Below are 26,872 nucleotides of genomic sequence, written 5' to 3'. Positions count from 1 at the left end.
ATATAATGTGAAAACAAAGAGGCGACAATTTGCCGACAACATATTCAAATGGCAAGTCCACCACCGAGAGAGCCCCAGTCACCACCGGCCCAGATCCATTCGCCCATGCTGGGGTTGGAACCGGCCTTGGCCTTCTGGACCACCTCGACGAGGCCCTTGAAGACGTTCTTATAGGTCGACGCGGTGCTGGTTTCCGAGATGGCGGTGACGTTCTTCCGTCCTGTCGGCGAGCTCACGCCGTTGAGCTTATCCACCGTGTCGATGGCGGGTCCCTTGTCGAAGAAATCCACCAGGATGAAAGACGGTTGGCGGCTCCACGCCTTCTTGCACTTGGAGGCCGCATCGCCCAGGTTCCCCGTGCCCCCGGAGGGCGCATTCGTCGTAGAGATATAGCTGGCGTTGGGCTGCTGGATGTCGAAGATCACGGACTGGTAGAGGAAGTGGTTCATGAACGGCAGGCGGTTCGAGGACAGGGCCGACGACACGTCGTTCTTCAGGCTACTCGGGCGGTCGGGCTTGCAGGAGAAGTTGGACGGCGAGGTGACGTCGTACGGGTTCTCCCAGATGAAGTTGAACTCGTCCATCAGGTACGGCGCGTCGCTGTTCTTCGAGGCGTCCAGCGACGCCACGAAGGTCATCAGTCGCGTGTCATCCTTGATCAGTTCTTGGAGGGTGGGCCACGACGAGGGGGCGGAGGTCTGCGAGGTCGGCTTGTAGGTGTATTTGGTGATTTCGGCGGATTTGAATTCGGAGTCGAGGTCGGAGGCCGAGGCGCTGTCGGAGTTGACCAGTAATACCGTGACGACTGATAGCCAGCCAGTTAGCTAAATTGACACTGCTGAATGCGCAACTGAAAAGGTCACATACCATCATTCTTATTGTTATCCAACCACTCCTTGATCTCCGACAACCACGAGCTCAGCTTCCCCGCATCCAAATAATCACACCCCGAATGACACAAATGCCACTCCGAATCCTTCTTATGCACCTGGGCCGTGACAAGCCGAACTCCAGCATCCAGCTGCGACGTCGTATTCACATACCTAATCAACATCTCATTAGCAACCACCACTCACACCCCTCAAACCAAGCTACCACAATCAGGGCCGGACAGGGGGAGAGGACATACTGATTCCCAAAACTCGAATAACTCGTCGACGCGTCCTTCAGGAAGGGACTGTTATGGCATCCTAGATGGGTGATCTCGCCGTAGGATTTGGAGCACAGGTCGGGCGAGTTGTTGCATGCGGTGTCGGCGCGCGGGAGGACGGCTTTTGCGGCGGCGAAGGGCAGGAGGCCCAGTACGGCTAGGCGTCCGAGCATTGCGACCGGGGGGTGTTTGCTTTTGTTTGTTTGTTTGTTTGTTTGCTGGTGGTTGGATAGATGGGACAGATAGCTGACGGATGGACGGTCGGTCGCAAGGGTCGAGATAGTGCAGTGCAGCAGTCACTAAATCCTTGATATATGTCGCAGGTTAGGTGAGGCGAGGAGGTAGGAGGTGGCGAGGACAATCGGGCAATAATTATATGATCGATAAAGGAAGTCCAACAAAAGGAGGGAATGGAATGCTTATGGGCCAGACCCAGATCAGACCAGACACGAGGGAAGTTTAAACGAAATGAAAGGGAGAACGGCGAGAGAGGAAAACAAGAAAAGGACGACAAGAAGAAGAGCGAAAGAGGCTGAGTGAGCAACGTCAATGCGGGAAAGTCTCCAACAATAATGGAATCCGATGTATGTCGGCGGAGCACTATTGACCACGGATGAGGATCATCGCCTAAGAGAGGCGCCCCCACTGGAGTTCTGGAGGCGGATTGAAACAATTCGCAATCGCGATACTGGGGTCTAACTGTGTAGAGGATGGGCTAGAGGGGGTGATCTAAGACAGGAGAGATTAATTCTTTAACTAAGAGAAATAAATGTAGATGTGTACGGAGTATGGACTATGGAGGTCATGAATGAATCAATACCTTCCAGGCAGCAGTTAAATGAAAGTACGACGGATGGAAGTGGAAATGTTTTGGTTTTTTTGGATCTCACGGGATCCACTGCGCAGTGAGAAAAAAGAAAAGCAGCGCAGTCCCGTGGCACCGACAAGGTGACGCATGCCTGTCGATCGGACAATATGAGAGAGTCCACCGGCGACAGTCTGGCCGCGTTGCCTGGCGACTAAGAATAGAAGTCCCGTGGACGCGCCAGCGGTGGCTCGGCGGCCAACCAGCGGAGGGCGTTGGGCGGCTGTGCGGTGGGTGGGAGACCTGTGTATACCTTAGGCATCAACCATGTTCCATGAACTAACCGTAAATGTTGGCCATACGAGGTTTTGACTCCATCGGGAAATCAATACGGACTCCCTCCTAGACTCTGGATGTGGTGTGACGGACCCCGAGTGCGCAACACTTGCACACCTGTAAATGCCGTATTCAAAGTCGGTGATTATAGTACATTGGTATCATATGGCTATCTATTATCAAGTCTCTTCATCCACGCTGCTGGCCGCTCGGCGCTGACGAGGGTTCCGACTCATCCTGCGAAGGGACATCGGCGAGATGGCAGGGTTGATTAATCGAAACAAATCCACGTGCTCCCGGCCGCCGAACAGCGACGGCTCGCCCCAGACCCGATTGATATCGCCGATGACCCGCTCCACGCTGTAAGGGTTCTCGCGCCGCAGCATCCGGTTCATGCGCCGACTCGATTGCACCGCCGGTCCGAAGATCACCTTCAGGCGCTGGCGACACGTCTGCCGAATCTCCCCCACGTGGAGCTGCACCCCGTGCTGCTCCAGCTCGCGAAGCAGCACCAGCCCGCGCACCCACGGGATGAGCCCTTCCTGCTCCGGTCCGAACGCTGCGTACGGTTGTTCCGCTTGGTGCGAGATGCGCATCTTGAACCCCCACGACACGATCGCCGCTTGCATCTGGCCGGTGAAAATCGTCTGCAGGAGATGCTGACCGCGGGCGCTGGATGGAATGCCAGACAACTGGCTGGCGGAGCTGCTGGTGCCCACGGCGTGCTTCGGAGCAGGTGAATGCTGACGCGCGAGCCACAAACAACAGTCTCGGAGGTCGTACCAGCGATTGAGCATGCCCAGTCGCTTCAACATCTCAATCCAGAGCTTGGATGGCACCGCCGTGCCCGATTTGGCAGCACGCTGCAGAATCTGAACGACAAAGGCCATCTCCTTGACGAGGGAGCGACCTTCGAGTTGCTGTGGCATGTGGCCCGGTTGGCGGGCTGGGAGGATGTGCTTCACCATAAAATCGATGCTCTCCTTGGACAGGGAACGGCCTTGCAACGTCATGTCATCGACAAACTTGGAGGCGAACCGCCATTCATCCGCGGCGATAAACTTTCGAAAGTGGATGTTGGAGAGATCCGGCCCCTCCGTGGAGATTTCGGCGAGGATGGCCAGCGTCATGTTGTACTGGCGCCAGTCGCGAGCAACGTAGTAGGACACCAATAAGGATTCCTGCGCGGCTACGTCCTCCAGCATCTCAAAATGCTGATCGCTGCTGATGAAATCGGACAGAAGAACCTCGCGATGTTCGCTTGCCAGCTTGCGAACCAGGCGGGTAAACACACTATCTCCGACCGAAATCCCGGCGGCTTGCAGCTGTCGGAGCTTCTCCAGTATGTCCTGCCCACCATGAGCCCGGACCGCCATCTCGCGAACGGTCTGCGGCCCAATTGCTGATACGCCGAACATTCGCAGCCCGGAAAGAATCATCTCGAAATTCAAGGCTCTCGTCGCGAAGAGGCGCGCACCGAGTTCATCCTTGAAAGGTTTCCTTTCATGCAATGGCTCTTTGTCCGGTTGCGGTTCCTTCGTAGTAGGGCCACCTTTGGTTGTAGCAGCCCGCCCAGGGAATCGAGATTCGACATAAACATTCAGCTTCTGAAAACGAAAGCGTGGCCAATTTTCTTCTGCATATTCCAGTAACGGCTGGATGTCTTCGTAGGATTCTGGGTGGTCGTCCTGGGCAATCAGAGCCTGGTGCGTCTGTGACAGATCTTCAGTGAGGCCGTTGCGCAGTAACGTGGAAATGACGGGGGCATATATCCGATGTCCCTTCGTAGAGCGGCAAATGTTCTGGAACACCCATAACCCCGTTGACGTATGCCGGCTCTTCGAGACAGCTTTGTTTCTGGACTGATGACGAGGCGCGATAGTTAATTGGAGGATTCGGAGGATATCGTTCGGCTCGGATAAATGAGGATGTTGCAGTTTCTTGTGCCATTCGAGGGCCTGTTGCGGCATCCCACGAGCAATCAACCCTCCCACGACGGCCTCATAGAGTTTATCCCAGCGGTTCCCTGTTTCCTTCCAGAGGCGAAAAGCGTAATTCACCAGCTCATTCAGTAAGACGGTTCGCTTTAGGGCCAAGTCCACAAAGCTCTGCCAGAAAAAGTCTGCCCTGTCACCCCTGACAGGCAGCTGGACATCGTCCACCCGCACCATCAAGCCCTCCCAGATATCGTGGGTGCCTTTGTCCCCATAATGTCGCTGTCTGTATCGAAGAAGCTCTTCCCATAGGGCAAAATCATGCCGCCGGGCCGGGTCGTCCACCAGGCGTGTCCCGATACCATCCGTGTGTCCAATATCCGACTCGTACTCTAACTTCTCCAATTGCAATCCCACCTCTCGCGGAGGTCCTGTATTCGATGATTTCGCCTGGGGTTGCCTGGTCCGGTCACTGCCATTTGTCGCTTGGCTCTGCGGTGATTGGATATCGTAGACGCGAAAACTGGAGGGATACGGCGATGGTCGCGTCCGAAATTTGTGATGGTCAGGCCGTTCGTGGTCGACTGCCTGGTCCTCAATCTTTTGCGATGCCGCTCGGGAGTTATATCGCAGACATTCGCCCTTGTATTTAGATTCCAGCTCCTCGATCCCAAGGGGAATTGAAATAAGAGAGTCAAGCACCGAGAGAGCTGACGGCCTCTTCAGTAACCGGAGAAGAGCCGGGCGCATGAGTAATGAGAGAAAGGTGAGGATTCGGCTTGGTTGTATTTCTGAACATCCTCCTCGTCAATATCCCATGACACACATTCCATAAGTGGGGGTGGAAGACAGAAAACGGCCGTTCATTGCTTTTTGCATGCGCTCTCTTGATGCCGCGGACACTTTTTGGGATGACGGAAGCCAGGCAGTCAGGCACTCAGCATCTTGGCGCGAGGCATCAACTGTCACGTGCAAGGAGGGTTACTAAGCCGCGTCTGTGAAAGGCGGAAGCAGAGGGATGTCACGTGCAGCTCTCCTCGGATCCGCACCTCACGACATCGTCCGAGCGACACTTGCGAGCAATTCCTGGTCATCGTCATTTCTGTTCTCTCCAGAGCCCTCACTCCTTCGCACCGCCAAAATGTTCCGCACCGCCCCTCGTATGGCCGGGTACGTTACTCTCGTTCCTCCTAGTCCTCGAATTCCAGATCCCAGTCTGGAGGTCGCCAATTGAGCACCGAATTCGTCGGTGTAATGGGGCTACCCCAATTGGCCGGACTGCAATTGCCTCTTTCACTTCCAGAAACCATGCTAATATTATATTTCTGTCTACAGATTCGTGTTCCGCGAGAACCGTGTCCCCTTCTACCAGCGTCTTTTCCAGCAGCACGACGGCAAGCGTCAGTGGTGGAAGGTCAGTTGATCAACCGACATACGCAACGCGCGCAGGAACAATTCTAACATGATATGGCTGCTTCAGACCGACCGCAGCCCCTACGTCATGTACCCCTACCTCCTCTCCGTCTACGGCCTGGGTCTTGGTGAGTGTTCCGAATGCGTTGGTATAGAGGCTCGAGGCTAATATTTCCTAGCTACCACCTACGCCATGGGCCGTATGGTTTTTGTCAGTACTCCCTTTCTTGCCTAAGCTATCACTGGTTCCCAGGAGCAGCGACGTTATTCGACAATCGCATACTAACCTCCCAACAGGGCCACAAGACCTGGTTCGGCAAGAACTAGACGGGTCTGTTGAATAGCATCTGTCATCAGATAAAATAGCATGCCTGGATTCCAATTGGCGGTGTATCTCTATTTTCTTTTATGATGGGTTGGTAAGAGGAAGACATTCCACGTTGTATATAAGATAAGCTGGGCGTCAATGTGAATTCTTTCCTCGGTTTAATCTGTATTTTCACTATCTACTGTCCACTGTCCGCCGTCCGACTGGATCCCGTTGATTTCCTAGATCATGGCATGTGGTGGCATGATTTCCATGCTAGTGCCACTGCCGTACTTGAGCCATCCTTCGGGCTCCCGTGTGCCCGGTCCGGTTCTCGGCTCAAGAGAAGTAGAGTAACACAAGGTAAACCCAGGAATGGCGTCGACCATTAAAAATATACTACTAGTGATCGCCAATGGCACACCATGAAAACACTTTGTGGAATGGCCATCAGAGCGTTGAATGTCTTGAAATGTCCCACCACCGCCTTAGTCAGCCCATCCGGATTCTTAGATCAACTACTGCCAACGGACCCTTTGATCCCCGTCATGTCAACCACCAGAGACCAGATTCTTGCGTAGCGATGCTGTACCTTCAAGAAGCGGACTGGAATTAAGAATTATGCAGCCGTACCATTCACAGTACTACCGTCGATAACAGGTGAGTGACATCCGCCCTGCCTCCACACTCCACACTAACATATCCAGACCTGATCTATCGTCACCCATGCCCCTTTGACAATGAATACTGCACTGGGAGAACGACCAGCAAAGAGAGTACGGCAGGCATGTGAGCCCTGCAGGTTAGTCACCTTGGCCTTAATTGGACTTCAGCTGCTGAGCTTATCATAGGCGCAAAAAGGCGAAATGCCCAGGGGAGCAGCCGGTCTGTTCCTTGTGCGCTCGTCTACACCAAACATGCACCTACGCCGAAGACAGACAGAGGCCGGGGACAAACGTGCTCTTGCAAGCCGAATCGACCCCTGCTCCTGCTTCATCTGATACCAGTGTTTCGCAGACCTTGGTAAGTACCGCGGGAGAATCTTGCTAGTTGAACACGCCAGTAATGTCATGATACAGGAGGACCGACTCGGCGGTCTCGAGAGCAAGATGGGGCAGATACTTGATGTCCTAGGGTATGTAAGCCCTAGGCTGAATGATACAGGGCGGGAAGCTAACGTATGGCAGACAAAATACTTCTAGACATGAGGAACTGCCCATGTCAGCGCCTCACATGATGACTGCCCCGAGTGGCCCAATGGCGCTCTCGACGTCGAACCAACTCACGCCGCTTCCGATGTGGGAAACGGTGCTTTCAGTAGCCAATTTGTATCTCACGTATTGCGAGTCGCAGCCGCTTCCTCTCTTTCATCGAGAAACCTTTCTGACGAGTATCGGGACGCGTGACCCCGAAGTTATCTACTCCGTGCTTGCCTTGGGCATCAGGTTCTCAGAAGAGCACCAGCAGAGCCCAACTCACTTAACATCACGTATCAGCGGATACACCGAAGTAGCGAGAAGCTTGGTCATGAAAAGGGTGCTTGAGGGGCCGGTTGAGCTTTCTACTCTCCAATGCTTATGTCTTTTGAGCTTAGTTGACTTTACCAGTATGTATTGGCTTGCCATTTGCTTGATCATGTATACTGACTCGCCCATAGATGGCAATACGCATCGCTCGAGTGTTCACAGCAGCTTGGCGATGAACCTAGCCCAGTGCGCTAATTTAAGCTTCGAAACACAGGGACAGCTATCCCCAGTGGCGCGTGAAGAAAGAAGACGCTGTTTCTGGAGTATTTGCCTTATGAAGCGCCTTCACGGAGTTGAATTCGACAACGTGGATTTTCCGGATGGAAGCTGTCCTAACTTCCCAGAAAGTCCAAATGTTCCACCCCAACACTGCTCACCAAACATAACAGAAGGGACACGGTCGACCGATCTTCAAGATCGCGGGATAATAGCCTACGTGATAACTCTGAGCGAAGTGTTTGCGAAGACTGCGAGATATGTTCGACGACATGGAAAGCCAACTAACATACCTCCGTGGTCTTCAGAGTCGGAATATTCCAAGATCATAACACTCCAGATGGAAATGGAATCACACATGCCATACATCCACCGTTTCAAACCCACCAACTTTAGTGAAAGAACACTTGACGAGCTGCAAGCCAATAGGGACTACTGGGGGCCATTCCTCTTGAACCAGTTTCTATATCACACGATCCTTTGCCTCCTCAACCATCCTCTGCTCTTGTCTCTGAGCCTCCGAAACTTTCGAAGCAGCATTCCTGAAATATTCCTGCAACACACATCCGACCTCATATCATCCCACACGACGTGGATAATATATTTCCTTAATTACTTCGAAGAGCGGTCTTTCCTCGTCTCAGACCCCTTTCTGGGATATAGCGCGGCAGTCGTCGCCACCATTGAACTCCAACTGAGTTTCACCGAGAACCCTACCATCCGCGAAGAAAAGCGGGACCGATTCTTCAAATGTGTTCGATTCGTGCAAGCCCTCGGACAGAAGTGGCCGCACATGGCTCGAATGGTAAGTAACGCCTTGTCATCTCCCACCCCAACTTCCCCAACTAACACCACCGTTTCAGGCAAACCGACTCCAAAGACTAGAAGACGCCGTCTCAGCAACCTACCAGCCCGAATCCGGAGCCCAGAACAAAAGCCTTCTCATCGATCTGTCGCGATTCTGGGAAATCCTCGAATACTCATCCAACAGCGATTCCGACTCGGCGAGGCGCATGTTCGGCGACTCCCTGTATTCCAATTCGCTCGCATTCACAGCCGAGGTTTCGCAGACTTCGCCCCTCCCAGAGCCCACGCGCATGAGCACCCAGCAGGGCATGTCGCAGTCCCCAATGCCGCACTATAGTCTTCAAACGCCATTGGGTACAAGTGCACAGTGCGCTGTAGACTCGATCACGGCGTCACAGCCGTCTGATCTTCTTAATGACGAGTTCTCGATCCTCGCGGCGAACTTCTTTTCCCAGGGACAGGAGTTCCTGAGGAGTAGTGATCAACGTGAAGGGTTTGGGAATCTTTAGTCTAGGAAGATTTGGCATGTTATGGTAGAGATAGACAGAAATGACGAAACAACCACCCACCCACCACACAGACTACGTCATAACAACACAAAACCTCTATCAGGACCTCCTTCCCTTGCCTCCTTAGTAACACCGCAAGTCATAAGACAAGGCATGAATGAATGAATGAGTAAGGACTAAGGAGTGGTCATCCGGACCGGAGAACTCCCCGGGAGGATCCGTATCCGCTTCCGCTTCCGGATCCGGGCCCGACGATAGCCATGGCCATATCTAGGTTTAGGCGTGAGGGGTTTTGCGAGCACGGGGGATTTAGGAAGAATCTTACATGTCTAGTGGGGAGTTGACGTATGGGTTATCTGTTTGGGTTTGGGCTTTGGGAGCAAGTGTGGTGGGTGAGGATTTGGGATTATGTTTATTTATGGTTGTGGTCACGCTTGGGTGTAGATAATTGTTTGAGTGGATTTTTGGTTATTTTTTCCGGTTTATGTGGTTAATGAAGAAAGTTAATTGCGCAGTGCTAATCTAAATGGCGTTGTGGGAAGAAGTAAAATAGAAAGGTTGATCTAGTATTAGGAGGAATCTCAAGGAAATTATATACAATCATCGTCAGTCATCAAAGTAGTAATCATCCAGTTCAATCAACATAACTGGCCGCCGCCTTCGTCGTATCCCTCGTCTTCCTCAGAAATGGAATCAAATCAGTCCCCCCAGTGCCATGCAATCCGCCCGCGACCTTCTCATTCAAATCCTTCATCTGGATTGTGGTGGTCGTGGCCAGGTTGACCTGCGCGGACTTCGGCTGCATATCCGGGTGCTTCGTCTTCGCCGCGAGGATGATATACCGCGTGACCATTTGCACATGGGAGTCGCGGAACCGGCCGAGCGCCATAACGGCGGTGTTGTAGGCGTCGCGGACCGGGGAGTCGGCCTTGTGGCTGAGGGCGTAGCTGCGCACGTTGCTGATTTGGGAGAGATGCTCGAGAAAGCGCCGGTGGGGGCCGGGCATGTAGTTGCGCATTTCCTATTGCGTGTACGTTAGATAGGCGCTGAGGGCTTCGAGTCGGTGGAGGGATATAGTAGTGGACATCAAGGAGACATATCATACATACCTGCAGGAAACCTGTTTTGGGCGCGGGCTTCGTCACACCATTGGATTTCATATCCCCCGTGGCGGTGTGCTCCACGCCCAGGAAGATATCGAGGGTCTGGATCAATGAGCTCTGCGCATTGCTGCCGCCGCTGTGCTGGTGCCATTCGCCATGGCCGTGGCCCTCGTCGTAGAAGACGCCGTTCGGGAGGCCCGCCGAGGCCATGTTTTTGCTCCCGGCGAGGAGAGGGCGGAGCTGGTGGAAGAAGAAGGCTGGGGCGCATTTCTCGTACATGCGTTCGAGCAGATCACGAAGCTCCGAAAGACCCTTGCTGAACTGAGCGAGGAGGTCGCAGAGGCGTTGGCTCTCGTCGGTGCTGACGGCGTGGATGGCGTCGAGGATTAAGGGGATGAGGGTGGCGCCTTTGGCTTCAAGGGCGACGGAGATCATGAAGAACCATTCTTCGTCTTTGGTGCCGGTGAAGGAGGAGTTGATGTAGAGGTTGTCAGGGTCGGTGATGTCTGCAGCGCGGTCTTTGAGACTGAAATTCCACAGGTTGAGGGCAGCGTAGGTAGCGCAAGGTGGGAGCTCGAGATGGTTGGAGACTTCGAGGAAGGGGCATGATATGGCGGGTGGTAGGATCTAATGATTTTAGTTTAAGGGTCATGAGAGTTTATGGCTAAACCTACCTCCTCGGGCTGTTCGCCTCCCCATATGTAGGCATGGGTGAGGAAGGCCAGCAGCGAATACGCTCGCCTCCATTCCGGCTCATCACGGAGGCGGGAGGTGGAAAGAACGGGAAGTGCGTCGACTGCCTGCCGGATGGTTCTGGATTTGATATGATTTGGCAAGTCAAGGACTATGTCCTCCCATGGCCAGTAGTAAGGGTCCTGTAATAGTTGCAAAGGAGGGATGGTGGGAAGAAATCCACTCTGAAGGGAGACAGCATATTGATCTAGCGTGACTGCGGGTGAAATGTGCATGGCGAGGTATGTACTGAGACAATAGAATAGGGATTATGAGACTTCTAGTTAGTCAATGATGTGTTGACGTGAACAGAGGCAAGAACGGTCCTAATATTTATCTCTCTTTGTCCATGGTCTGATTAGGGCTGGGACGGAAGGGGGACGGATGCAGAGCAGCTTCCGCCTGATAGACTAGTGGAGATGTCGTAACAACCCGGGCATGAACCAGACATTGTCCTGAATTGTCTTTTTCGCTGAAGGCTATCTCGTCATGGCAGATCTGCCCCACGTGTGATTGGATTAGCCCATGCTGATAGGAAGCGACTTCCGAGGGCGTTGGATGTCCACCCGGATCTTGAGGCGGAAGCGGAAGAGCATCCGGACCCATGCAAGGAGAGCCAGCTGAATGTCAGATACAGATCGAGCTATAAAGTCTGGGTTTCTCCAACTTCGAGAGCCAAACAGTGCGCTTCACTATACAATCATCAACACTGATCGACGAAAAATGACAGTCTACCCTATCACTTCCAAACCTACCTTCCCCGAAAATGCGGGAACGAGGGAATACGCAGCATCTCTCGATGCGGCAGACCCTCTGGCCACTTTTCGCGACAAATTCATCGTTCCTTCAAAAGCAAACATAAACCACAAGAAACTTGCAAAGCCTGGTAGGTGATGGTTTTCGCTCTGTGGTTTCTGAAAATGGCATCTAACAAGGCTTCCAGGTCTCTCGTCAGAGCCATGCATTTACTTCTGCGGCAATTCCTTGGGCATTCAGCCAAAAGCAACGGCACGATTTCTAGAAGCACAGTTGGACACATGGTCGTCTATCGGGGTTTCGGGCCACTTTGTAGACCTCGAAGACTCTCCACTAAGACAGTGGCAACTGTTATCAGAGCAAGCGGCCGGATCGATGTGCAAAATCGTTGGAGCCAAACCTGAAGAAGTCGCAGCTATGGGAACACTGACGACGAACCTGCACCTGCTTCTCGCAAGTTTCTACAAGCCGACTGCCACCAGGCACAAGATTCTAATGGACTGGAAGGCGTTTCCCAGCGATCATGTAAGTCACTTGGAACGACACGTGAGACACGACGCTGACCTGGACGTAGTACGCCATCGAATCTCACATCGCCTGGCATGATCTAGACCCCAACAAGTCCATGGTCCTCATTGGGCCTGATGAGGGCGAATATGAGATATCCACAGAGAAGATTCTGTCATACATTGACCAACACGCCGATGATGCGGCTGTCATTCTTCTTCCCGGCATCCAGTACTACACTGGCCAGCTTTTTGACATCCCAAGAATCACAGAATATGCGCAGTCTCGTAATATCATCGTTGGATGGGACCTGGCCCACGCGTTCGCCAACGTCGAGCTGAAACTCCACGACTGGAACGTGGACTTTGCTGCCTGGTGCACATACAAATACGGCAATTCTGGCCCTGGCACGATGGGCGGCCTTTTCGTACACGAGCGACATGGACAGGTTGATTACAGCAAAGGCGAAGATGCGCCCAGCTTCCGCCATCGTCTGACAGGATGGTACGGCGGCGACCGGTCCGTGAGGTTCAAGATGGACAACAGTAAGACACCAGAGCTGCACCACCACTCTCAAAATGAAGAAACTGACAGTCGGCAGAGTTCAAGCCAATCCCCGGAGCCGGGGGATTCCAAATATCGAACCCCTCTGCCATCGATCTGACGGCCCTCTGTGCTGCGCTGAGCGTTTTCGATGAAACGTCCATGACTGAGCTTCGCAAGAAATCCGTAATGCTGACGGCCTATCTCGAGCATCTGTTGTTGGAAGGCACATCAGATGAAACACGTCCATTCAGCATCATCACTCCATCAAATCATGAGGCCAGAGGGGCCCAGTTGAGTCTATTGCTCAAGCCTGGGTTACTGCAGGGTGTTTCGAAAAAGCTGCAAGAAGCGGCTGTGGTCTGCGACAAGCGAGAGCCAGGTGTTGTTCGTGTCGCTCCTGTGCCGCTTTATAATACTTTCTCTGAGGTGTGGACATTTGTGCAACAGTTCAAGAGTGCCCTGGAGTGAAGGGGACCATGTCAATGGTTTGTTTGATTGTATTATTCGGCGAGCATCGTGGGTTGGGCAGACATGAAGTCGCCTGACATTCCATATCACTTATGAGCATGATTAGTATAATCCATAATGCATGATGATACACAAAGACTGTATGGTATCCTAATGAAGTTGTAGTGTGAGGAATTCTTTTTGTTTGGTACACAATATTTGATTCTATCTGTAAATTTAGGGTTAAGTTCATTTCTCATAATTCTGTGCCAACCTGCGGTTTGCGCAAGTAGCCTCACAGGCAACGCAAAGGAATTCATGTTTCTGTGAATAGCTTCATTCAGAGACGTCGTTCCCTGAGCTGTGGCGCGCTCCAATCAAGGCAGGTCTGGAGGCTAAAGGTCTAGCTTGTCTCCGAATAGGTCGACCGTCAAGGAAAGCTCGGTCTTAAGATGCCCGGGAGATGGGCTGCAGCATCTTGCTCTTTGGCGGCAAGAGATAATAGGAATTGTGGCTCATCGACAGTCGAGAAAGACATACTCATGCCGAGTTGAGAGCATAGACTGTTGCGGTGGTCGTCTATCATTCAAACCTGACGCAGCGTTTTATCTCTTTTTCGTATGGGCGGGAACTCCTTCGCTTTCTCGCAGCTCAGCCAGCCTTTTCTCCCGGCTAATGAGTCGTTCCTTTTCTTCCTTGATCATCTGCTCCACGGTCTTCCCTGCTTCAACCAATCGATCCAACTCCTTGTTCTCGGTTGTCTTGCTATAAGGATTATCCGCGGTATCGTTGTACGGGATCTCCGCCGTCTTTCCATTCCGTTGCGCAGCCTGTTTCGAGTTCTTTCCGCCCTTGCCCTTCTGCGGCTGCGGTGTGGCAGAACCTCCCGTGAGGAGGTCATGGAACTGCTCCACCGGCTCATTGAACACAATCTCCTCGTAGTTCTGGCTGATGACAACCTCTCTGCGCTCCTTCTTGGCTTCAGCATCGGGCCCGTAGGGATGCAGCTTCAGACTGTGCCACAGGGTCTGGGGCTTCTCCATAGACTCCGTCACGAAGTAGAGTTTGATCTGGATCTCGAATTCTCCCCATCCCGTCTCGGTCACTTCGAAGGGCGGCTGTTCGATGGTGCGGACGTTCTGGGCGTAGGTCTCGTGGAGCTTGAATTGGACCTTTTTCAGCCAGTAGGAGATGTCCTCGTCGTTGACGCCCTTGACGAAAACGCGCCATTGGTGGGTATGGTCTGCAGGGGCGTTGGCGGGTTTCTTGTCGGGGTCGAAAGGTTGGGCTTCGCTGCCGAAAACTGGGGAGGTCAGTCTCTGTCGTACGGCAGGGGCGATTCATCTGGTCAGTATAGCAGGATGAGAAAGCATACCGAAAGGCCTGTAGATAGAAACGCCCTGAGGATATAGATATTAGCGCATGGCCACCGAGTCGACCTGGATTCAACCAACCTTGACGCGTTTTGTGCCGGTCGCAGAAGGCATGTTGGTATGGTTTCGCCCCTCTGAATCCCACAGCTGAAATGGATAAGATCAAAAAGACAACCGAAATGGCTGGTCAGGTACACTGATGACCGGAGTGTTGGCACTCGGAAGTCTTTCCATCGGAGGTCCCGATGCGACAAATCCTCGGACGGCACGTGACAGGCGATAGCATGACGATAAGGTGCCACCGGAAGCAAACGTTCCAGAGCGTTAGCAAGCTTTGGTGCGGAAAACCAGACAGACGCCGGCCATCATGATCGATGAGCCTACCTTGTGATTGACCTTGAACATCCGATTATTTCCAACGTGGCTAGACCTATTGTATTGAAAAATGGCTGCCAGAAGAGTCGTGGTTGCGGGCGGAAATGGTTTCCTGGGTTTGTATAACTAGTCCATCGTCCTGATCTAGTGCTCCAACTGATTGAAATATTCCTTAGGGTCTAGGATCTGTAAATCGGCGGTCGCTAGGGGCTGGTCTGTAACGTCCCTTAGGTACGACTTTTTCCTCTCCGGCGCAATTCGTCTTCGCAACGCTCACGTCTTAACAGTCGATCCGGAGAACCACGATGGGATACTGTGACGGGCTCTCGAGAACGTCCGGATTGGTCGCGCTCTGTAGAATGGGCCAAGGCAGACATGCTGAACCCTCAGACTTACAAGCCATTTCTGAATGGCGCTACGGTGGTCGTCCACAGCATGGGTATCCTCCTCGAGGCTGACTACAAAGGCGTGGTGCAAGGAAGGGAACCCCTTCTAAGTGGGTTGCAGAAGGTTTTCAGTTCGTCCAGGCTAGGGAGCCAAAATCCTCTTCAAAGACGAGAGGGCGAGGCACTGCGGGCACAGGAAAAGAATGGGCAATTGACCTATGAACTCATGAACAGAGACTCTGGTTCGTATATTTCCTGGGTATCAACTCGTGTTAAGGGAGAATCAAGCTAATATTTCAACACAACCAGCGATCGCACTGGCGCAAGAGTCCTCTAATGAACACGTCCCGACCTTTGTATATATTTCAGCAGCATCCGGAGCCCCCGTCCTCCCGAGCAGATACATCACGACGAAAAGAGAAGCCGAAACAACCATATCAGCAGACCTTCCTGAATTGCGAAGCGTCTTCATGCGCCCTCCCTTCATGTACGATTCCAGCAGAAAGTTCACGATGCCGATCGCGTTGGGTGGTTTTGTCGGATCACAGGTCAACGCGCTTTTGGGTAACAGGCTCGGCTTCCTCGGTACGATGGTGGACAAGCCCTTTCAGGTGGACATGGTCGGGGAGGCGGTGGTTGAGGCAATGGAAGACGAAACTGTTCGAGGCGCAGTAGGAACGAAGAGGATGGAAGCCCTGGCCACAAAAGCATGGAGAAAGAGCATGCTTTGAGTTCCCAGTCTGCAAAAAGCGATGCTACCACCGGCTTCATGACTGGTTCTCGAGGTTTTCAATGGTGACCTCTGTGGAAAAGCGGAGGTCCTTCATAGTCCAATACTCGGCGGACGACTGAACGTGTAATCATAAGACATAGCATAGCACTGTATAACAGAAATCTCATGTATTCATATCAAATCATAGTACCACGCTCGAAACTGTCGCGAATCTCGGTAGTGTACTAGGGTACAGTTAGCATGTCTGTCCTTCGCACTTTGCATTCTACAAAGACATAAACGTACCTTGTTGTAGAAGCGTGACAATTTCTGGTTGAACTGTTTGTTCTTCTCGTTGATGTAGGTGACGTCGGCGTCATCGTCACCACGGCGATCCCTCCGTTTCTTAAGTCGGACTTCCTCGGCCTTCCTCAGATCCGAGACAAGCTTGTCAACAGCTGCTCGATCAGGCTTGTTCTCGGTGAAGCCAACGCTGTCCGCCGTGGAGTAGAAGGAGCCATTTTTATCAACTGCGATCATTTCACCGTCGTTTGTTTCGACAATTTCTAGATCACCGTTGGCGGCAGCCTTTTCGATCGCTGCCATCTTCTCCCTCTCGTATCCCTCCAGGTTAGGCTGCATCTCGCGTAGCTGCCTCTTATACACCTTGCGCGCATCTTGCGTGTAATCCTGGAAGGCAACGTCATCACGGTGGCGCTGTTTCTTCTCCATACGTTTGTCCCACTTTTCGGATTCGTCAACGGTCCAGTCCCATGCTCGCTTGCGTTCAAAATCCTCCCCGGAGGCTTCGGTGTCGGCTTTGAGTAGATTATGAGAGGCAAACGCGTGTTTGCGCGAGAGCGAGGAGACCAAGGACGGGTCGGTTGCTAGGCGTTGGGTCTCGGCTGCAGTCTCTTTCAAGTTACGTTCGGCGGCGGATTTCTTGACTTTCATTAGTATCGGCCATGCGAGAAGAGGGGGAGGTATGCAGGATATACTCACCGCGCGGGCCTGGAGGGCTTTGAATCTCTCTTGTCTTTGTCGCGCCTTAGAGTCCCCGCCCTGTTCTTGGCCTTCCGCTTTTGTTTCCTTGGGAGTACTCTCACTACCCTGTTCCACCGCGGAACCTTCAACCGCCCCTTCAGGTTGCTCTCGCTCGGGCGACTGAGCCTTGGAGGATTTCTCGTCGGCCATGACGATGACGTGTAAAGTTGATGAAAATTGTCAGCTATTGGGGTGAGGATCGTAAATCTAGATGCGTTAACGAAGACCGGGGTGTCGTGAAGAGGTTCGTTGCTATGCGGGAGAGAGAGAGAGTGCAGGAAGACCGGGAGAAAAGATCGGATCCGCAGGCCCTGACCGCCCTCGACACCGCCCTGGCGTGCACGCGCCCCCTCTTCTTGTTGACGTCGGGTAACTCCACCCGTTACTCCACTTCCTCCATACTCCATCTCAAGGCCCATTCCTTTCCTTTGTCCGGTCCGCAGCATTCCTCTGCGGAGTCCAGCTCCGTGATGCTTCGCAGACCAATGCCTGGATATGGTCACCAGCGGTGCCGGTCCATATCCTGGCGACAATTCTCTGTTCCTCGCCACCTTTCACAGCCTGTACGCCATGTCTCCAACGAAGATCTGGCGTACTACCATAAGTGGAGGCCTGAAGACATCGAGCCTTCCCTCCAACCTACGCCTGCACATTTACTGCGATTTGCCCTGAGGGGGACTACAGTTGCGAACAAACCGAATCCCGCACCTGCGATGCTACCGTTCAGGCTAAAACGTGTCTTCAATACAGATTGGTCCTCGGATGCCGCCGCACCTCCGACATTCTGGAAACAAAAACAGAGAATGTACCAAAAGGCTACGGAGGAGAGGTTTCTTTATGGGCTGATGTTTAAGGCACAAAGTGTTCCGCATCTGCAGGTCTTTATTCAGAGACATGTATATTCAGAGCAGGGTGCCCTGCTCTTGCAAGAGAACGGATGTACATTGCTGGCCATCGCTCTGGAGCATTGTCAGCGCAACAATTCGTATCAGGAGATACTGGTCACTCTGAATGCAATAATTATGCGGATCGAGAACCTGGGCGTCGAGGTCAGGAGGAGTCTGCGTGCCCTGGCGATACACTACTCCAGTTTGGCCTTTTCAGCAGCTGCCATGAGGCCGCACCTGAAAGAATTTAGTAAGCTTGATCAAACGCTGAAAGGGAAGCACAGCGCTGCTCTCATGAATTCCTTATCTTTCTCTTTGGATGCTCTCGAAACTCCGGAGTTACAGCATGAGATAGAGTCAATGCGCCGCTTGATTAGCCCTATTCACATGACAGAAGTGCATGAATCTCACCACCTGGACCGTTTATTACACTGGAACGGGTTCATGGAGTCTAGACGCCGTGAAGTATATATGCCACTTCTAGCCAAGCTTGGCATGTATGAACTTCTGGACTCGGTGTGGGAAAGAGTCAAGGACGACCTGTTGTCTGAGCGGAATTTAGAGCCTATATACCGCTGCGTGTTTGAAATGATGAAGGACGGGATGACCTCCAAGGCTTTGGTTTATTTGAAACAACTATCAAGCATGCTCGGTGGGAAGCTGCCGCATATTTCGAAAGTGAATTACCTGAGTAGCCTCCTCGACGACGAGGCAATGGGCGAAGCTCTACCACGGCTTGCCGGGGAGGAGGAGCGTCTGAGTATACTCGAGGCTCAACTACAAACTCTGGAGCGAAGGCTTGGAATTTGCTGGGAGCCGGAAAAATCGGTTCATGTGGGGTTTTCTAATCCAGATTGCAATACTTCCGAAAACCCACTATTCGACATTGATGGCGAGACCCCTGGATATGATAGCAGTGAGCGATTGGTCGCAGATGTCATGGCGCTTGGATGTTCGAAGTCTACACAAGACCTGAGACACATTGCCAACCTTCTTGATGACTATGAAGGGCAAATGGTGCCTATCTCAACTCCAAACGAGATGTTGGATTTTGCCTGGTGTATTGAACGATCTCCAATTGAAATATGTGGCACCTCGACCACTCTGCAAAACGATCTTCCACAGTCTCTGCCAGTGGAATCTTTAGGGCTCTTGCGAATCCGGCTCGACGGTAATCAGATCAGCCCAGCACATCAATATCCACTCCGCTTCATACATCTCGGCCGCCTTCTCAAGCGGCTGAAGTGGCAGGAGCCGCCTGAGTGCAACAGAAAAAATAGAATTTACGACTGGGAGCAAACGGGATACATTGTTGGGTGGGATCGAGTTCATGCTCGATTTGTTCTTGTATATGCTGCTCCTGGTCGAGAGTTTGAACCGAGACTTTCGTACATGGATTGCGCGTCTCTTGTTCCGACGGCCGGATGCCTGGATCCAGATTTTGGAGAGCTTTGGGCTATCAGCGCTCTCCAACAACCACTGAAGAAAAGCTATTTTAAAGGAGTAATCGAGGTGGACCCTGGCCTGGATTTAGTAGAATGAGTCGATGTGCGCCAATGACCCCTCCAGCTGGCTTCTGGGGAGAATCCACTCAAGGACCAGCGCGCGCTGTACATATTTTCTTTAACCTTGTGACTTACCCATCATTTGCGAGAAAGTGGCATCTGTTCCATTGAATGACTACTTCTTAGGCACCGCCTTTACAGATCAGCCTAGGGGCTAATTATTTGGTGCAATGCAACTAGTCCTTGCATGAAACAAGTCAGAAAGCGTTGTCGACATGTTCGTCAGGTCAGGAACAGAAGCAGGAAAGTCACTTTCGAAGAGTTCCACATGGGCACCTACCTTAGAATTGGTGAGGCTGGAAGCCAGGGTTAGCCAGACACTTTGGACGGATCTCGATGTACTTTTTACGAGCCACTAAGATCAAGGAGCAATGCAGTGGATCGGCCGATCTCGCATGGAAAATATACCCGGCCTAATCTATACCCGCCGTGGCAATTAGCTCCTTTATAGGTATGTGGTGGGCTTGGATTCAGTGGTCTGATATGACGACCGGATACTTAAGGGAGAACTGTTTCCTGATACTCCGTCTGTAGCAATGATTGGACTGCGGAAATCAATCCCGATAATCCACATTGTCTTTTCTCTTCGCTTCGTGACCTGTGCATTCTCTGCATGTCTCATTTTCAAAGGCGGCAAGGCCGTGCTTGGCATTGACCTTTGTGATTGATACATGTCGGGATTCGGTTTCGGGGTGCTGGATATATGGATCTTATCACAATCATGCACAAAGCCATTGTCGATTCGGGCATCACTCGCTCCGCAGAGTTGAATGTGACACAAGCCCCGTGAAACAGAGACGTTCTAGAATGTTCAGCGCACGCCGCTACACGCCATTGATATTGGCTTACTTTGATCAAACCAATTACAATCCTGTCAGCACAGCAGAGACCTTGTTAAGCCGAGTTCAACCGGAGAAGGGTTACACTCAAGATAACCCGGAGGTTTGTGCATTTAGTGGCGTTACGATTACTGCCACAAAAGTGCTACTCGTGAAGATGAGGTATTTTCGGGGCGATGAAGGATCATTGTATGAGTACCTGGTAGGCCATCAAATGACAAATTCAGTAGGTACACAGTACACCAATAGATCCCAAGGATCTGATGTCCCTGAAGCCACGACCAAAGTGTGGGCCTAGATGCATATTGAGAGAACCAGGAAACCTCAATTGACCCGCTGAAGATCGTGCAGAGATGTGTGCTCGCAGCGACAAAAGATGCATTTGAAGGAACGAGTGACATCATTGTAGAGAACGATCATCATGGACTGCCAGTATAGGGAGTAGATACTGTGGGCATGGTTGCAATGTTGCATCATCATGCGTCGCACGTGAGACTTTTCAAGGTCGAAATCTTGCAGAGAGGTCAGGTAGACTTGAGTACGTAGCTATATCCTTGGTCAGTTCTATTCAAAATCGAGTATTCGTGGCTTCTTGTAGTGTGTATATTTTACCCTCGACATCAAATCATCAGATACTGCTCGATCTCAAGTGAGCGCGTGCAGTGGTCGGGCCATCTTCATACATAGCCAAACTCTAGGTGTATACGGAGTAGTTGGCAGATACCCGTGCCAGTCTGCGAATATACACCTGCAAGCCGGTCTATAAGAGACGTTTTCGGGGAAATTGGCGTACGCAGAGGCCAAATGGAACATTTTCGACAAACCACGGATTGGCGGTGCCCCCGTGATCTCCGTCACTTGACCGCGCATTATCCCTTCCTTCCTGCTTCCCTTCTTTTCCATCTCCGTCCGCCCTCTAATTGCACCAACTCAATCTGACCTAGATCATTTCTTACACTGGGCCTAACTTTGTTAGATGATTTCACCTGTTTCCTCAAATTCACTCCTGCATAGAATCGCACAGGTATGCCCGACTCTCGGCAAATGTCTGCCGGTTGCCTTTCGGTATCCCCGACTGCTTAATACGAGCCCACAAAAAGTGTAAGTATCCTGATCCTTCCAGTGACGAGAGTACGAGCTGAGAGTTCACTTGGGTAACTTGATACGCACAGCGGCAGGCTCGGTACTTGAGACAAGTCCGATTGTGCTTCGTATTATTGATTGCAGTAGACGAGGGATCGTCATAGTTTCCCCCCCTCCAGAGTCTGCAACCGAGCCCGGTTCACCTTCTCATTCCCAGCGCATTGGCTGGCTGAGACAGGGATATGGCACGCAGTCATGCGCCACACATGAACCTGCGGAATTTGGGGCTGGGCATGATTCCATCCGCCTGAGAATTCCTGCGATCGTCCTTTTGAGGTCGCGGGAAAGCTAATTATGCCGTTCAATTGTGGGTTGGTATTTCTAGTGGCCCTACGTCTGGTTAATATTGTGACACATCACTCATATTCATCGGCAAGGCAACCTCGCATGCAGTAGCTTGTTCGCTAAGATGACATGGGAAAAAGAGGGAGGAAAAAGCAAAAGGAAAAAAAAAAAAAAAAAAAGGACGCGAGGCAAGGCCAATGGCTACTCCAGGGCCTAATGCACTACCTGCGTCCTCACTGATCGCAAAAGTTCCAGCGCTTCCAAACGAAGGTGATCCACAGATTTTTTTCAGCTGAGTTGACATGATCTGTGGCGGTGACCAATGTCATAGGATGTCGAAATGCTAGGATTACAACTCCTTAGCCACAAACAGACCAAGGAGCTAGTGACAATGGATTTCGGCAATACTCTCGCTTTTCAAAGGTGCTCTAGCTAACTCTGGAGTCATAGGATCATCGCCCTTTACGGAACGGAGTACCGAAAGGTGAATCATTCTTTCCCGGCATTTTCTTGTCTCGCTTCTCCTTTTTTGGGAAACCTCGCAACATCGTTCTCCTTGGCTCGAAGGATGGCACACGTTGCTCTGACTTAAGTGGCTCGGTCTACTAAATGGCCCGGGCTTCTGCACGACCAATCGCGATAATGGCCTTCATTATTCGCCGGATTCTAATCCAAGTCTTATCCGAGCCCAATATCTACTAAGCTTCAAGCCCGCTACGCTGCATACTTCATTTTGAGTTCAGGGTTCAACTTCTTTACCCTGTAAGGTGTACGCACCGTCGGTCATGAGTGGCCTGCGAGCTCGATTCTCCGGGCGCACTAGATAATGGGCCTTGTCACCGTAAATACCGCACCAGCAGTCCCGTCCATATTGCGGTCAACAACACGGCTGTTGTAATGCCACCTGTCTACAGTTTTACGAAATGTGGGCTTGCATCCTAGTCACAAGGCAACGGTCGATCCTTAAGGGATAAGGGATGACACCGAAGCCTTGTAATGGGTTTTGCATGTGGGAAATGTTTCAGACTCTGCCCAGTCTCTAGTGCAAACTCCCGGAAATACACCGGACGCATGTATTACCTGAAGGCCATACATGGCTGATTGCCTATGGCTCACTTTCAAGTCCCAGGTCGAAGTCATTGCATACAGCAAGGAAACATAGACTATTGATGCACTTACAGGAAGCAAGCCCGACTGGGTTGGCTTTGCCCCAGACCCGAAATCGTCCTCTGATGGAGTATTTTACATTTGCTCGTTCTGTCCCTTTCGCTCTCCGTATTGGCTCAGGCCAGGATTCGCATCTGCATAATGCTTCCTATTGGGGCAGATCATCAGTCGACTTTATTGATCGACTACGCATTTCGAATCGAGGCGAGGAGATATCAGTCCACAGCAGCTATGAAATAACAACCACATAAAAGAGTGGAGAGATGTAGGAAAACCGATACTCGGCAGATGAATCTATACGATTCGACACTGCCAGATACAGAAATAGGTCCATGTAATGGAGTTCCAAAGCATCATTTGAGAAACGTCGAGAGTTTACAACTGGCTGGTCTTCAGATGACGCTTTCCGATGGCTCCTGTAGAGACATGATTGCCGCTGCTCTCTATAAATAGGGCATCCTGCCTGTCTGGGCTTAGTATTATCAGTTGTTGCAACAGCGCCATACTGACTCTGCATTTAGGGATTTTCTTTTCTTTTTCCCCCTCTCTTCTTCCCCCCTTTCTTCTGTCTTTTATAAGATCCTAGATCAAATGGAGGATGCCGAGTCCAAGTCCAACGGTGCCAACGGAGGGAGCCAGCAATACTTAAAACACCAAGTGGGTCGAAGCCAAGCAACCCAAATTCCGTCGTTCCATGGTTGTGCCGACAGCTGTTTTTGCTCAGGTCGGCAGCTGATCTTGGGCCAAACACTCTCCCAGAAACCAGGGCTTTTCAGGCCAAAATTCTAGCGAAGAAAACAAGCAATATGAGCAAAAGAGTCACACTCCCATGTTGTTTGCAAGTTGTGCAAGCCTGGATTTGAATTTGAGTTCGATATTAGGTATCGTTATTCTCATTGACACCCAAGACAAATAAATGTGAATCATTGAAGTTGCAAAACACAAATCATTCGGGAATATACTTGATAGCATCGGTTCTGTCAGGGACGCAGGTCTTGCTGCAGGTCGAACTGCTCTAGTTCCCTCCCTCGCTCACTCTCTTTTTTGCCCCTTCTTTTTCTTTTCTTTTTTTCTCGCGCCAATGCCACACACATACCCAGTGGGCACGCACACCGTCTCACAAAAGCATCGCCCAGTCCATTTCCCCAGATCGGCTTCACTTTTTTGCACGGCCACAGCTGGCAAAAGCACCAAACACTAACACTCATTGGTAGGACCGTTCTTCTGTTTCCCTTTTCCTGGACTTCCTGGGCGATGTGGTCATCAGACATCTGGTGTCTGTCACACACACTCACACTCTCCCTAGACAATCCCCTCTGATTGATAATTGCCATTGTTATTCCGATCACTAGTGTGAGTTGCACCCATCTCATTTTGTTTGGTAGTGGCCACAATTTCTTTTTCTTTCATTTTCCCCATGACCCCATTCCTGGAAATTTGGGATTTGGCTCTCCTGCCTGTTCCGACTTCCTGTATTTCCATTTTCCATTTTTCGTTTTTAATTCTCATTATAAAATTTTTTTTTTATGATTCCTGTCTTGCGGATTGCATTTTGTATTTGATTTCTATTTTTCTCGTTCTGTATCATTGCTTTGTGTGTTCATATCATGCTTGAGGATCGTTATGAGCTAACGTATGCATGCCACTCGTAGATCGAAGGCTTCTCCAACTCTTTGGATTGATTCCCATTTATTTATTTATTCTATTCCAGGGTATAGAAGAAAAGACCGGCCAGGTATATCTGCCGTGCAACTTGTTACCGCTCCAAGTTGTCAATCCCGGGGCTTCTATATGTAGCGTATGCCGGTCTTGTTCTCTCTTGGTACTATCTTTTAGTCGGTTATTTCCACACAGACGATATCATTTGACTTGCACTATCCATTCACGATACACTGCTGCCGGCTTGGTTCCTGGTTCTCGCTACGGATGCCTGCCTTGCAACACGCAGAAACTTATCATCTGGCCGCTTCCGACCCCGGGCAGAATCACATAAAAATACTCAAACGCACCACGCCCGAATTGCATAGATGTCGAGGACCCCGTTGCAATGGCACACCGTATACCCCGACGGTTGGTACTTTGACGGAAGGCGGCGCGTCTCCGATGACGAGAACCAGAGGATGGCCTCAACATCCAATAACCCTTTCTCGCCAGGACCACACCCGCCCCAGTTCCTTCATCCCGACAACCGGGGTTACGATCCGACTATGATCAGCCCGTCCCAGCCTCGATCCTCTGTCTATGGAAGACCCCGAGAAAGCGCAGCAGAGCCAGAGGTCGCGTTTTCCTCGGGCAGCATGAATTCCATGGCTCCGCACGGTGCGCAGCGCTCGAATCTTTTCAAAGTGGTGGACTATGGCGGGGCGCATGGCTCTTATGACCACCGTGGTTCCATAGGGTCTAGCGGGCGAGTGAATGATATGGACTCTCAGTAACCTCCCTTGTTTTCCTTGATTTCTATCAATCATCTATCTTTCATACTCTCTGAACGGGCTGCGGCGGTCTCCCTGCTCGTTATCGTTCCGTCTGGCTTCTATCTTCGCTCTGAAGCCATCCAGGAGTTGTCCGAGACAGTCATCATCTTATGATCTAATGCAGCGTGAACAGATATAGTAGCAGCTCCACAACCTTTCCGAGTCCAGTGCATTCAGACAAGAGCATGGTCCTTTATCCCCAGAATGTGCCTTTTGCAAAGCAGCAGCAGCAGCAGCAGCAGCAGCACCAACAACAACAACATCCACTGCCGCCTCCGCAGCATTCACCTCCACGCCATACCACGTCCAGTATGCCCTTAGGATTTGAGAAGCTCCTCAATCACTCTCCATCTCCCTCCCCACCTCCCTCTCTTCCTCCACCGCGACGGCCATCCTCATCCTCGCGCTATCACCTCCACATCCGACAACAGCCGCTCGCAGCCCGAGCATGCGGTGCCGGCGACAGGGATCGTCGACCCGTCGACCCCCCGCCCATCATCCAGATGCTTCTCACAGACTTCGACCCCCATTCCGACACCGACTCGGACATCCTGCAAGATCCGCGCTTCGCAGTAGGCTGCCTCTTGGTCCCTGTGTCCGGTTCAGCCGACCTAGACGCCGAGCCGGGGGTTCGCGAAAACCGTCTAGCCCAGAGAGACGGAGGTGGAGGAGGCGGACAAACCACGCCCCTTCTCTCCGGCAAAGCATTCGTCTCTCCATTCTACGTCGGCGCCGATCCAGACCCTGATACCGCACCTGCCCACCCGTCCAGCATCGAGTCTCTCTACACCACCGCCGCCTCGTCCGCCTCCACAACCAGCACGACAACCACGACTAGAACGACGCCCACAGACCCCCGCCATCGCCATACCCATCATCAACACCATCGCCCTCCTCCCCATCCTAGCTTCCAACCCCCCGCCACTTTCTACATCTTCTCCGACCTCTCCGTCCGCACGGCGGGTCTGTATCAGCTGCAGTTTCGGCTCATGAACTGGGGCGCCGTCGAAGACACCGGTCAATCCATGGGCATTCTCGCTGAGGCCTGGTCCGATCCGTTTCGCGTCTTCCCGGCTAAAGACTTTCCGGGGATGCGGGACTCGTCGGCGCTGACGAGGGGGTTGAAGGAGTTGGGGTTTGTGGAACTTAAGACGCGAGGTAGGGGAGAGGGGAAGGGGAGGAGAGCGAGATAATCCTTTTCTTTTTCTTTTCCCTCCTTGTTTTCCCTTTGTTTTTGATTTAGGTATGATGGGATAGGATGGCAAGGTAGAAGATGAAGAAGCTAGTTCTTTACAGATTAGTTACTTAGACAGACAGAGCAGATTATAGGAAGAGCAGAATGATTGATCAGGTTGGGCTGGATTGGAACTTGGATGTCTTGTTTGTTATATTTTGTTTCTTGGGCTTACTCTTCACTCTTTTGTTGGTTTCTTGGTTCAATCTGAGCAGAAGAGTTGGTTATATTTATGATGATGGATGAATTGGATATGGATATGGATATGGATATATGGGTGTTGCGGGTATGGAA

The 26,872-nt window shown here is 51.7% G+C and overlaps 11 protein-coding genes across 11 annotated transcripts; 6 read left to right on the top strand and 5 right to left on the bottom strand.

The window, feature by feature from the left end:
* Positions 1-44: 44 nt before the first annotated feature.
* P170DRAFT_345357 (uncharacterized protein) lies at positions 45-1,323 on the bottom strand (the record flags this gene model as incomplete). The annotated part of the gene is made up of 3 exons (XM_024843509.1): positions 45-805; positions 868-1,043; positions 1,130-1,323. The coding sequence occupies 3 exons, from the start codon at positions 1,321-1,323 to the stop codon at positions 45-47; spliced, it is 1,131 nt and encodes a 376-aa protein (XP_024710119.1).
* Positions 1,324-2,338: 1,015 nt separating this feature from the next.
* P170DRAFT_374210 (uncharacterized protein) lies at positions 2,339-5,170 on the bottom strand. The gene has a single exon (XM_024845278.1). It carries the CDS (start codon positions 4,973-4,975, stop codon positions 2,471-2,473), a length of 2,505 nt encoding a protein of 834 aa, XP_024710118.1. The 5' UTR covers positions 4,976-5,170; the 3' UTR covers positions 2,339-2,470.
* Positions 5,171-5,366: 196 nt separating this feature from the next.
* On the top strand, positions 5,367-5,965 carry P170DRAFT_470255 (cytochrome c oxidase subunit 7; the record flags this gene model as incomplete). Its single annotated transcript, XM_024852730.1, has 5 exons — positions 5,367-5,395; positions 5,561-5,639; positions 5,706-5,766; positions 5,818-5,849; positions 5,936-5,965. 5 exons carry the CDS (start codon positions 5,367-5,369, stop codon positions 5,963-5,965), a joined length of 231 nt encoding a protein of 76 aa, XP_024710117.1.
* Positions 5,966-6,303: 338 nt separating this feature from the next.
* P170DRAFT_432395 (putative C6 transcription factor) lies at positions 6,304-9,466 on the top strand. The gene is made up of 7 exons (XM_024848252.1): positions 6,304-6,605; positions 6,653-6,747; positions 6,797-6,968; positions 7,025-7,080; positions 7,133-7,551; positions 7,603-8,492; positions 8,551-9,466. The coding sequence occupies exons 2-7, from the start codon at positions 6,686-6,688 to the stop codon at positions 9,001-9,003; spliced, it is 2,052 nt and encodes a 683-aa protein (XP_024710116.1). The 5' UTR covers positions 6,304-6,605; positions 6,653-6,685; the 3' UTR covers positions 9,004-9,466.
* A 120-nt stretch (positions 9,467-9,586) lies between these two features.
* Positions 9,587-11,392, bottom strand: P170DRAFT_374204 (indoleamine 2,3-dioxygenase). The gene is made up of 3 exons (XM_024845277.1): positions 10,781-11,392; positions 10,113-10,733; positions 9,587-10,024 (listed from the first exon to the last, which is right to left on the bottom strand). Exons 1-3 carry the CDS (start codon positions 11,072-11,074, stop codon positions 9,638-9,640), a joined length of 1,302 nt encoding a protein of 433 aa, XP_024710115.1. The 5' UTR covers positions 11,075-11,392; the 3' UTR covers positions 9,587-9,637.
* A 169-nt stretch (positions 11,393-11,561) lies between these two features.
* P170DRAFT_398583 (putative kynureninase) lies at positions 11,562-13,246 on the top strand (the record flags this gene model as incomplete). The annotated part of the gene is made up of 4 exons (XM_024846231.1): positions 11,562-11,724; positions 11,782-12,119; positions 12,169-12,646; positions 12,703-13,246. 4 exons carry the CDS (start codon positions 11,562-11,564, stop codon positions 13,113-13,115), a joined length of 1,392 nt encoding a protein of 463 aa, XP_024710114.1. The 3' UTR covers positions 13,116-13,246.
* Positions 13,247-13,279: 33 nt separating this feature from the next.
* On the bottom strand, positions 13,280-14,610 carry yaf9 (YEATS domain-containing protein YAF9). The gene is made up of 3 exons (XM_024846230.1): positions 14,549-14,610; positions 14,470-14,494; positions 13,280-14,397 (listed from the first exon to the last, which is right to left on the bottom strand). Exons 1-3 carry the CDS (start codon positions 14,579-14,581, stop codon positions 13,700-13,702), a joined length of 756 nt encoding a protein of 251 aa, XP_024710113.1. The 5' UTR covers positions 14,582-14,610; the 3' UTR covers positions 13,280-13,699.
* Positions 14,611-14,912: 302 nt separating this feature from the next.
* Positions 14,913-15,959, top strand: horA (ubiquinone biosynthesis protein COQ11; the record flags this gene model as incomplete). The annotated part of the gene is made up of 4 exons (XM_024852729.1): positions 14,913-14,958; positions 15,019-15,073; positions 15,130-15,470; positions 15,538-15,959. 4 exons carry the CDS (start codon positions 14,913-14,915, stop codon positions 15,957-15,959), a joined length of 864 nt encoding a protein of 287 aa, XP_024710112.1.
* Positions 15,960-16,137: 178 nt separating this feature from the next.
* Positions 16,138-17,134, bottom strand: P170DRAFT_346370 (pre-mRNA-splicing factor SYF2; the record flags this gene model as incomplete). Its single annotated transcript, XM_024843564.1, has 3 exons — positions 16,138-16,185; positions 16,247-16,882; positions 16,943-17,134. The coding sequence occupies 3 exons, from the start codon at positions 17,132-17,134 to the stop codon at positions 16,138-16,140; spliced, it is 876 nt and encodes a 291-aa protein (XP_024710111.1).
* A 476-nt stretch (positions 17,135-17,610) lies between these two features.
* P170DRAFT_328215 (uncharacterized protein) lies at positions 17,611-19,224 on the top strand (the record flags this gene model as incomplete). Its single annotated transcript, XM_024843351.1, has 1 exon — positions 17,611-19,224. A coding segment is annotated over one exon (1,614 nt), but the record flags the coding sequence as incomplete, so codon positions are not given.
* Positions 19,225-24,519: 5,295 nt separating this feature from the next.
* On the top strand, positions 24,520-26,674 carry P170DRAFT_25099 (velvet factor family protein). Its single transcript, XM_024843025.1, has 2 exons — positions 24,520-25,301; positions 25,478-26,674. Exons 1-2 carry the CDS (start codon positions 24,898-24,900, stop codon positions 26,535-26,537), a joined length of 1,464 nt encoding a protein of 487 aa, XP_024710109.1. The 5' UTR covers positions 24,520-24,897; the 3' UTR covers positions 26,538-26,674.
* Positions 26,675-26,872: the final 198 nt, after the last annotated feature.

The sequence above is a fragment of the Aspergillus steynii genome, assembly GCF_002849105.1.
Source record: "Aspergillus steynii IBT 23096 chromosome Unknown P170scaffold_1, whole genome shotgun sequence".
In the NCBI taxonomy this organism is placed as follows: Eukaryota; Fungi; Ascomycota; class Eurotiomycetes; order Eurotiales; family Aspergillaceae; genus Aspergillus; species Aspergillus steynii.
This window is presented reverse-complemented; position numbering and strand designations above follow the sequence as displayed.

Coding starts and splice junctions, on each gene's coding strand:
- P170DRAFT_374210 (XM_024845278.1), bottom strand. CDS start 4,975: ATGCGCCCGGCTCTTCTCCGGTTACTGAAGAGGCCGTCAGCTCTCTCG.
- P170DRAFT_432395 (XM_024848252.1), top strand. CDS start 6,686: ATGAATACTGCACTGGGAGAACGACCAGCAAAGAGAGTACGGCAGGCA. Junction 7,552..7,602: donor GAGCTTAGTTGACTTTACCA/GTATGTATTGGC, acceptor ACTCGCCCATAG/ATGGCAATACGCATCGCTCG. Junction 8,493..8,550: donor GGCCGCACATGGCTCGAATG/GTAAGTAACGCC, acceptor CCACCGTTTCAG/GCAAACCGACTCCAAAGACT.
- P170DRAFT_374204 (XM_024845277.1), bottom strand. CDS start 11,074: ATGCACATTTCACCCGCAGTCACGCTAGATCAATATGCTGTCTCCCTT. Junction 10,734..10,780: donor GAGGCGAACAGCCCGAGGAG/GTAGGTTTAGCC, acceptor TAAAATCATTAG/ATCCTACCACCCGCCATATC. Junction 10,025..10,112: donor CCAAAACAGGTTTCCTGCAG/GTATGTATGATA, acceptor TACACGCAATAG/GAAATGCGCAACTACATGCC.
- yaf9 (XM_024846230.1), bottom strand. CDS start 14,581: ATGCCTTCTGCGACCGGCACAAAACGCGTCAAG. Junction 14,495..14,548: donor CCGGCACAAAACGCGTCAAG/GTTGGTTGAATC, acceptor CTATATCCTCAG/GGCGTTTCTATCTACAGGCC. Junction 14,398..14,469: donor TTCTATCTACAGGCCTTTCG/GTATGCTTTCTC, acceptor TGACCTCCCCAG/TTTTCGGCAGCGAAGCCCAA.
- P170DRAFT_25099 (XM_024843025.1), top strand. CDS start 24,898: ATGTCGAGGACCCCGTTGCAATGGCACACCGTATACCCCGACGGTTGG. Junction 25,302..25,477: donor GTGAATGATATGGACTCTCA/GTAACCTCCCTT, acceptor CAGCGTGAACAG/ATATAGTAGCAGCTCCACAA.